The sequence below is a fragment of the Hoplias malabaricus genome, chromosome 9 (genome assembly GCF_029633855.1).
Source record: "Hoplias malabaricus isolate fHopMal1 chromosome 9, fHopMal1.hap1, whole genome shotgun sequence".
Lineage (NCBI taxonomy): Eukaryota > Metazoa > Chordata > Actinopteri > Characiformes > Erythrinidae > Hoplias > Hoplias malabaricus.
Genome location: NC_089808.1, coordinates 13,502,120 through 13,512,672, shown reverse-complemented (window position 1 = coordinate 13,512,672; position 10,553 = coordinate 13,502,120). Strand labels below are relative to the sequence as shown.

The window sequence follows — 10,553 nt, the reverse complement described above, 5'->3', positions numbered from 1 at the left end:
CACTCATCTCTCATGGAATCCTTTGCATACTCTTGATATCTCATATCCACGCAACTGACTGATCAATAAAACTGGGTCAATCCTGTTCAATCCTTACCTAATTCAATCTATTCTCTATTTACATCGCTAGGCATTATCCACACATTGCCAGTTTGTTTTCTCTAGGGTTGACCAAAGCAGGATGACTTGCCCTTTTGTGTCTTGGTTCCTCACAAAGTTTATTTCTCATGCTCAAAGGGAGTTTTTCCTTGCCATAGTCACCTATGCTTGCTCTCCTAGGGCTAAGACCCGGAGTTCTTTAAATGTACTTTTTGACAACTTGCTGTAAAAAAATCTTACTATAAATAAAATGTAACTGATTTGACTATATTACATTATTTGATATTATTTTAGCCAATAAAAGGCAGACCACATTCTGCATGAGCTACAAGAGCATAGCTTCATAAACACAGAGTGGGTGTGTCTGACTGTCCTGTCTGCAGTCCACGTCTATCTCCTATCAAAAAATATATAGTGCATCTTCAGACAATGGTGAAATCAGATTGCTGAGCAGCTAAATCTTGCATTACACAAAAATGGGCATAAAATGTCACTTTTAAAACTGCAGAAAAATGATCCTCACCTTACAAATAATAAGTGTAATCAAATGGAAAGGTAATCACAGTGGTAAACATGCCTCTGTGCTAACCTTTGTTTAAGTGTGGTGCAGAAATCAAATTCTAAATTTGTTTTTTGTACAAAATACAATCAAGTTGTCCAATTAGTACATAATATATATTTTTTTACTTTGTAAAAATTCTTATTTTGATTGCATTTAAAAAATTGTCCCAAAACTTCAGAAAATCGGGTTTATATATTTACAACTATCCCATAGGCGCAGCACGTAGTGTTGCATTCACACAGCTCCAGGGACCTGAAAGTTGTGGGCTCAAGTCCCACTCCAGGTGACTGTCTGTGAGGAGTTTGGTGCGATCTCCCTGTGACCACGTGGGTTTCCTCCGGGTGCTCCAGTTTCCGCCCACAGTCCAAACACACACATTGGTAGGTGGATTGGCGACTCAAAAGGGCCATAGGTGTGAGTGAATGTGTGAGTGTGTGTGTTGCCCTGTGAAGGACTGGCGCCCCCTCCAGGGTGTATTCCCGCCTTGTGCCCAATGATTTCAGGTAGGCTCTGGACCCACCGTGACCCTGAACTGGATAAGCAGTTACAGATAATGAATGAATGAATGAATGAACTATCCTACATCATTTAACATTGTGGTAATGTGGCTTTTGACTACAAAAATAGTGCATTATTATTATAGCATGCATTAGAACTATTATAGCATACTGATATATAGCATTATGAGACTTAATGTCACAAAACATTAGCAAAACAATTATTATTACAGTATATATTAAAACTAATACAGCACAATGACTTATGAGACCAAACATTAACAAAAAAACAGAAGTCTGGCTGAAAATTCAGTTCTATTTAGGAAATTTGACCTCGGAGTGTCTTTAAACTTCTAAACTCGTCTAGCTCCTTTGGATGGTGGTGCATTATTGGTGGAACTCAGACCAGCATAGTTTAAAGATTCCTCACACAAGCCCTGTTGAAACACACTGTATTTAAACTTGTGTGCAAAATCACTATTCAAAAAGGTTCTGGAGGTGGCACTGCCCTCAAGGAGGAATGAATTTAACAGCTATTGGGTGGAGATTATCAAATAGCTCCAGAAACTAGTAAAGCCCCACCAAGACCTCTGTGGCTTGCCAGAAATAAATAAATGAAAAAAAAATGTTGTGTAAACTGTATTACCAGTTTAAAATAACTATTATTTTAATTTGTTCATTACAATAAGATCTTAAGTGAAAGAATCTTAAGTCTCATCCTCATTACACTGTTATATGTCCAGTCAAAATGTCATAGAATTAATTGATTATTTAGGACATATTTGTCTTACACTCTAATAATAGTTTGTTAATGTTATTGTTAATCTATATGAAATTGTGATTATATTTTAATTTTTACTAAATTTATTCAGAACTGTGTTGGGTGACGAATGAAATGTAGCTACTCCAGGACATGGAGCTAACATTAGTTCTATCTGAAAGGAGAGCTGTAGTTTCCAGTGTTTCAGCTCTGACCTGCTGCTCTCAGCACTGCCACAGAACAACCCCCTGTAGGAGGAACTGTGACTCCATTGACTGCCGCACTGAATGATAGACAGATAACTTTGGCTGCTTATTGGCTAAATAAAAAGGAACAATGAAATGCGCATTCTCTGCTCAGGAGCAGTGGAGTATCTGACCCTTGTTCCTGCTCAGAGAAGGAGAAACATTTGTTTTTGTCTCGAACTGTCTCCATAAAAATGTGACCTCAAACATGTCCTGTATTGGTTCAAATCAGAATGCATCTTTAAGTGTCTAGATATGGGACAATTCTGTATTTTTATGGGGCAGTTGGTAACAACTCTCTGCTGCTATAAGCTGCATATGTTAAGGTCTGTGCATGCACAGTCCAAATCATGCCGCACAAGAGATACTTGGTCTGCTGCCTAAAAGGGTTTGACGGGAAAATTAGGTTTTACATTAGTGTGCCGCTTTGTTGCCATTGGTGTCGCCCTGTGAAGGACTGGTGCCCCCTCCAGTGTGTGTTCCTGCCTTGCACCCAGTGATTCCAGGTAGGCTCCGGACCCATCGTGACCCTGAACTGGATAAGGGTTACAGACAATGAATGAATGATTTGGTTTGATGGCCTAACCATTTAACAGTTAAATGCTGTATTAAGCAAGAATGGGCAAAAATAATTTCACTTACAGAACTGCTAAATAATTATCGTTGCTTCACAGATGAGCATAATCAGAAGGAAAGAATATCACAGTGGTAAACATGCCTCTGTCCTAACTTCTGTTTAAGTTAAATTTGTTTTATTTTACAAAATACAATCAATTAATTTTAACTTAAAAATACAGCATGATTATTATTACAGCATAAAATAGAAATGTTACATCATAATACTTATGAGAGCAAACATTAGCAAAAAAAACAGGAACAAATTTCTTGTAGAAAAAAAACTTTATTGAGTAAATTTGACCTTGGAGTAAACTTCAGTGTCTTTAAGCTTCTGGTGTCTTCTAGCTCCTCTGGATGATGGTGCATTATTGGTGAAACTCAGACCAGCATAGTTTAAAGATTCCTCACACAAGCCCTGTAGAAACACACTGTACTTAAACTTATGGCAAAATCACTACTCACAAAAGTTCGGGAGGTGGCACTGCCCTCAAGGAGGAATTAATTTAACAGCTAACAGGAATATATGTGATTGGGAGATTATCAAATACTTCCAGAAACTAGTTAAGCACCACCAAGACCTCTGTGGTTTGTGCAGTGCAGTATAATGTTCATATTTTATTCCTGACATATTTTTTTTTTCAGAATTTATGAACTTTTGTTCTGTTTGAATTGAGGGTAATATAATTACATCCTAAGGAAGCTAAATGTTATGCTCTGCTGCCTTTCAGGCAGATTCTAAAGAAGTCCATTCTTGCACACTTGAGTTATGACTGCTGAATCAGAGGAACTACAGAATGTTAAACAATATTCTTTTGCCTCTGAGGCAGATAAGTATAGAATCACATTTGGTACATTTGATTTTGATTGCTGTCTCTGAAGAAGCTTGAGAATGACATAATTAATGTAATTAATGCTTCTTCAGAAGCAGCAATTTAACAGAAATGTGTAGGAATGTACTTCAGAATCTCCCTCAGAGGCAGATGAGCATTATGACATTCTGACATTTTATGCAGCACTTTCAAAAAATTACAAAACAGAACAAAGCCTACATTAAAAAAACTAAACTTTCATTGCACACATTTCTTTCAAATACATTTCTGGCAGTCAGAGCAGGCAAAGACTAGGGTGTAAGTAGAGCTTAACTGGTTTATAACACAGTACTGTATATGTTTTTGCCCAATGTATGATAATAAATCAGGTTTCTCTCCACCTGTTGGCTAGTAACCAGTCTCAATGTCTTCTGCCTCAATGGCAATGCTGCCTCTAGAATCATTCTGAGCAGTGAATTTTGCACCAAAGCTGTATGCAACACACCAACTGTTAACTAGCCAAGACAAATATCTGCAGTGGAGTTACAGGTCTCCATAATTAGCAATAAACAAAACAAGTGGAATTGCCTTTCACAATATTTATACACTGTAGGTTGAAGTCATACTAAAGCGAATATTGAATTCTATATTCATTGCTCCATTGGTATCACAAAGTATCAATAAAAGCTGCTTCATACAAATGAAGCTGCAGAATAGAAATGTGGGGAAATAGGATAACTTTTTGGTGTGCAATAACAATGTATTTAGCTTGAGATATACTGTAGACAAACTGAAGGTTGACATTTACATGATTAATGTATCTTTAGCTGAACACAAAGATATAAAATGAAATAATCACCTGGTTTTCTTGGACTGAGTGGCCTTCAGCAGCATCTTTATCAAACAGAAATAATGAGGAAACAAAGTAAATATTCAAATTGATTTCAAGTTTGAGGAGCTTGTAAACATATTAAAATGCATTAAATAACAACAACAGTTACACAATCGCTTAAAGGCTAAGCACCAGCTCTATGAAAGTGTCAAACAAATAAATACAGTGGAATTTGAGTTCCTAACTTGTGTTTATTGATAGTCAGAAAACATGTTATTTCTTTCTAATTGAAGGAATAAGGTTTAAAAGACCGTTGCCCATATATATATGGGTGCAGGTATATAAGCGTCTCCCCAATGAGGGGTGGGGCCATTAGAGTGACCAGAAGAGGGTAAGCGTTAGGCTGCACTCCTCCATCTTAGTGTAAACTCTATTCAATCCAGTAACACTATTACGAAGCTCCCCGCTGCCCTTTTCTTTATGTATGAATGGCTGGGGTAGCAGCCGTGTGACCTGGCTTTGTATGGTCCGTGGAGTAGCTAAAAAAACTAGCCTTGGTGTAGCCTACTCTGGAGTATGTGTCCTGAATGCTAACTGCTAGCGGCTTACTACACACCACGTAACCTCTAGGCCTGGAGCTTCTCAAATCCCCCGCCATAAAGGGGAGGTTTGCACAGACAAAGTGTTACAAACTCTAGAAGTTGCACTTAATTTAATGCAAATTGAGGAAAAGGTGTGTTGTTTTTGGCTGCAATAATTCAATGTACAGTGGGACATCTGTGCACAAATGGCCCAAACTTGACTAAATTTGTCAACTTTAAACGGGCACTTTGGAAAGAACAATCCGCTCACTCCGTTATCTGTAGCTCATTTCACTTGCGCTTTTCCAACAATATGGGCATGTAAGGAAACCGACGAAAGGTGTTCAAGAGCCTCTGTAACATGGAGGTAAACAGGGTAAGGACACTCACTTCGCCTGTTTTAGTTGGTGTCAGCTTGGCTTGCTAAACTCGGTGGCTCAGATTATACTCGGCTACGCAGTTGCATTACGGGGGTTTATAGTGTCGAATGAGTTCGACTTCGATCACATTTACAAGAATAACGGTACCTCTAAATTTGAGTTTAGCTTATTGCTAGGCTATTGTCATTAATAATGTTTGTTATTTAGCTATCGCTAGTTAGATACTATCATAACAGTCAGTCATAACCGTGTTTTATCGCAGCGTTCTTCAGCTGTTGTCCATCAGTGACGTCACGGTTGCGTTAAAAAATTTCCGTAGCGAGCTCGGTTTTTCCGTCAGTTTAATAAAATTGTCAGTTTTAAAGCAAATTAAGCATGGTATTTTAATTTTAATTCATACTTATATATGTCAGTAACTAAAATAATGTGAAATATTCATGAAGGTCCATTAAGTGGTGCTTAGCCTTTAAGTCTCAAAGTAAAACCTACCTTTCTGACAACTGTTGTGTAATCTTCTGCACAGAAATAAAACTAGAATCACAGAGATGACATTTGATGCTGCTAAAACAACGACTGGGACCCAAAGACTGTTTCCTGCAAAAGGCAAGACTGATTTATTAATATATGTTTCATGAATATAATAAAGACAGAGAAAAATAAAGAAAAAAACAAATGTTAAATATGAATAGGAAAGTGATTTTAAAAAAGAGTACCCTAAAACTTTATGCACTTTTGAAAAGATAGGGGAAAAAATACTATTCATTCATTCATTCATTCATTTATTATCTGTAACCCTTATCCAGTTCAGGGTCGTGGTGGGTCCAGAGCCTAACTTGGAATCATTGGGCACAAGGCGGGAATACACCCTGGAGGGGGCACCAGGCCTTCAAAGGGTAACACACACATTCACTCACACCTACGGACACATTTGAGTCGCCAATCCACCTACCAACGTGTGTTTTTGGACTGTGGGAGGAAACCGGAGCACCCGGAGGAAACCCACGCAGACACAGGGAGAACACACCACACTCCTCACAGACAGTCACCCAGAGCGGGAATCGAACCCACAACCTCCAGGTACCTGGAGCTGTGTGACTGTGACAAAAAATATTATATATATAATAAATCAGTTATAATATATAATATCAGTTTTGAGAGAGCAATTTGCAGTGCGCACATTTTCTTTATTGGTGGCCAGAGTTGCTTATTCTAAACCATTTACCAAAAAAAAAAAATGTCTTGGTTCATATTGTTTAAAACGTGAACATAATTCTTTCTAATTTTCTTATTGGTCAGTTATTATTTTTTGTTTAAAAATTTATTTTAAGTACCTGAGCACAGTTTATTTGTTGCTAATATATCTTATTTTTTATTTACATGTTATTTTCCCCAGTTAAAGGAGGTCCCGGCATTCTGGGTTAAATCCCCACCTCATCTCACTTATCATATTGTTTTTCCCTATTTCTTCATGGGTTTCCTCCAGGGCCTCCAATTTCCTCCCACAATTCAAAAACAAAAGACAAAAGTGTCCATGCATGTGTGTGTCATTGACTGGATGAGTGTGTGATGCCCTGTAATGGACGGGTGCCCTGCATAATGCGTTTCTTTCCATCACACAAGGATTCCAGCTAAGCTTCAGACAAACCACAACTATTATACATTTTTGCATTGAGTGGACATTATTTTTTAATTCTACATACAGGTATAAAAACCAAAAATAATTTAAGAGAAAATTAATTGCTATGGCACAGCAGTCACACAGCTCCAGGAACTTTTGTTGTGGGTTCAAGAACCGCTCCGGGTGACTGTCTGTTTGGTGTGTTCTCCCCGCGTATGTGTGAATTTTCTTTGGGAGCTCCGATTTCCTCCCATGGTCCAAAAACATACGTTGGTTGGTGGATTGGTGACTCAAAAAAGTGTCCATAGGTGTGAAAATTGTAAGTGAATGTGTGAGCGTGTGTCGCCCTGAGAAGGACTGGCTCCAGCGTGTGTTCCCACCTTGTCCCCAGTGATTCCGGGAACCACCGTGACCCTGAACTGGATAAGCGGTTACAGACTATGCATGACTAAATGAATGACTGAATGAATTGCATAACATTTGTCATAATAAAATAATTAAATCAAGGCAAGAAATAAATTGAAAGTTTTACAAATTAAAGAAACTTAAATAATTTTAATCATTCAAACAATAAAAAAATATGGTCACAAATTATTTCCTCAACTTTTTAGTATGCCAGTCTCTTCTGTCTTACACTAAAATTGATTCTTAAATGTAATACTTATTTACTGTTCTGTTTACAAGAGCTATGACAATACACTGGCTATTAGCTTTGGTTTACCTCATTAAATTTACTGTATGTAGCCCACAGCATGCTGACATTGCTCAAGAGGAATGTACCTGTGAAAATTATTTTAAATATTCACTCTTACCTACAAAGTCCAGTTTAGTCCCGTTCCCAAACAGTATCTGTCCACACACAGCCACAGCACAGTAGTAAGTTCCAGCATCAGAGAGACTGAGGTTGGTCTTGGGGAGTTTGTAGACACAGTTCTGTGTAGGAGAATCAGTCTCAGAACTCCTGCTACACTGACTGTTAGTGTCTCCATGAGTGTAAATGATTCCTGGAGGAGATTCTGCTGATCCATGTCTCAGCCAGTACACACTGTGTTCTCCTGCAGACGCATCTGTGAGGATTGAACACTGCAGAGTTGTGCTGCCTCCCACTTCAACAGAGTCTAATACAGGAGTCTGGAGAACAGTGTAGAGACTTGAAGATGAACCTGAAGAGAAAATATTCACTGATCACTGCATGAGACAGAGGTTAAGGTATGGGTTTTAAAACAATTGCTATTTTTTAAAACAAGACTGTTGCACCTACCTTTAAGGACTACAACAGTGCAGTCTGATAATTCAGTATGTATATAATGTGAAACTACACAGAAGTACGTAGCTGAATCTGTTGGCCCTGTGTTTGTGATGCTCAGATTAAAGCTGCTTTTCTCTCTTATCACTTTAAAGCGGCCAGTCTTGTTGAAGTTGTTATAATAGTTTACAGCTTTTGAATGTAAAGCAGAAGCAATGAGGAGAGGCCTTTCTCCTGGAGTCTGTTTGAACCATGCAGTGCTGGGCTGTGCATATAGGGGTGAAAATAAGCAACTCAGATGAATATCGTCCCCTTTCTGAAAGTACTTTACTCCATTTAGATAGGGAATGTCTGTCATTGAGCTGTCACCTGAAAAACAAAATAAATTCATATAAAGCTCTATTGTTTTCTGGACATTAATACGAAATGGGCATTGTACAGAAATTCTTGTGCTTTTTAAGTGAGGTACACAAACTAAAAAATATAGAAACACCTTAAACAATACCTAATGCTGCTGAGAAGAAAACCAGTGTAAAAAGTCTGGTCATTGTGGAGCAATGTATCTCCTGAAAAACAGAAACAACAACTATGTGTAATACGTGTTAACTTAAATATCACTGTAATGCAAGTAATTATGTGAGATCACTTACCATGGTGCAGCTAAGAATTGTGGCAATCTTCTGCAAGAGCAGCTTTTTAACACTGTGCTGAAAGCTGATTGGTTTTAATTATAGGAAGTAGAATAAAGCCACAACCACTCACAGAAGTGGGCATGAGAATAGAATTGAATATGCAAATCACTCCTGATGCACAATCCCAGAACATCAAGTTTTAGATTCTAAGCAGAAAGGTTTGCTGGGCATCTAACTTAGTTTTAGCTTCATAATCGCAGGATGTTAACACATCACCATCACAACACTGTTCTCCCAAAGTCTGAGACCTGTGGCAAAATGCTAAATCTTTTCTATATTCAGTGTTATTTCTCATGTGACTCTGTTTGACTCCTCCAAGTCCTGTTTGTTTCTGGAGTCTCAGGCTGATATAGAAATAATATTTGGGTTTATGGATAGCAGTTTTACAAAGTAAGTTTATGTCAATGTTTCACTTTTTCCTGGGCTGCAGGAAATGTAATCAAGCCTGTCTTTTTCCCACGTACACTGAGGAATAATCCCAGATTTGTACACAAATTTTATTTTATTTTTTTCAGTGATTGTGACCTCTGGTTAGTGAACACCTGTGTTATGTATGTTTTTCTAGGTAATATGATAATATTAAAGGCAACATGTATTGTTTTGTTTTCTTATTTATTACAGTGAGCACTGTCTTACTGTATGTGTGCAGTAACCACAGTGTAGAGGGCAAGGGGATGCATGCAGTGAGAATGAAATGCTGAAAATCAGAACCACATCAAACAAAAGGCTTAAACAGGCCTTTAGCAGCTTTAAAAAAAACTCCTCACTCTCTATAAAATGTACATATTAGCATAACCATAGTTTCCACCATTAAATACCGAAAGTAACTGCAGTGTGTGTGGGTGTGTTACGGGGAGGGGGGCATACCAAAAGAAAACTCCCCAGACAATCAAACAACCACCACTGGCCTGTAGCACGTCACGGTTGCAACCTTGAGGTGCACCTTCACGCAGTTGCCTCTAGATGCAGACCAGTCCATTGCCATGACTCAGTGTGTCCAAAGTCCACTAACACCTTTCTTTGGCACTGGTTGTTAATAGTGGTCAACAGTGGCATATGTGTAGGTCTACAGCTGTTGTACCTTAGTCAATACAGGGTGCCTTGCATAGTCATGGCTGAAATTGGTTCTGCTTACCCACTGTTGCACTGGTGCACTGTTGTACCCACTGTGGCATGTTATTGCTGCATTACCAGTCATGACAGACAAAATGCTCGCCTCTCAGGTCAACCATATGTGGCCAGCTGCTGTGGCCAGATGTTTGTTGCTGATTCATCAACTCCTGGTGAATACTGACAGCACAGCTCCAGGCTCATATCCAAAGTCGAATCTGCCTGATTTGCTCTGTTTACATAAAGCTGGTAAATGTCTTCTGTGCAGTGAACAGTTCTATACCTTATGCAGAAGCTGACTGTGATGCAACCACCAACTGGGTGCACTTTATTAGTAATCAACCACCTGCCAGGTGTTCCTAATCCAGTGATCATTCAGTGTGAATATGACCCATGACTTGCATGTTTTACTTTTCATTTAAAACATTTAAAATTATTTTACAATCAAGATTTAATTGTATATTATTTTTACAGCTGATATTGCCAATAAGCTGCTTTCCATAA

At 38.3% G+C, this 10,553-nt stretch overlaps 1 protein-coding gene and 1 long non-coding RNA gene across 2 annotated transcripts; both read right to left on the bottom strand.

Moving 5' to 3' along the window:
* Window positions 1-3,082: 3,082 nt before the first annotated feature.
* Window positions 3,083-5,550, bottom strand: LOC136707368 (uncharacterized). Its single transcript, XR_010804212.1, has 3 exons — window positions 5,394-5,550; window positions 4,450-4,484; window positions 3,083-3,196 (listed from the first exon to the last, which is right to left on the bottom strand). It is a non-coding gene; the product is annotated as an uncharacterized lncRNA (long non-coding RNA).
* Window positions 5,551-5,799: 249 nt separating this feature from the next.
* Window positions 5,800-10,136, bottom strand: LOC136707322 (fibroblast growth factor receptor 4-like). Its single transcript, XM_066681315.1, has 4 exons — window positions 8,753-10,136; window positions 8,263-8,616; window positions 7,835-8,164; window positions 5,800-5,849 (listed from the first exon to the last, which is right to left on the bottom strand). The coding sequence occupies exons 1-4, from the start codon at window positions 8,793-8,795 to the stop codon at window positions 5,800-5,802; spliced, it is 777 nt and encodes a 258-aa protein (XP_066537412.1). The 5' UTR covers window positions 8,796-10,136.
* Window positions 10,137-10,553: the final 417 nt, after the last annotated feature.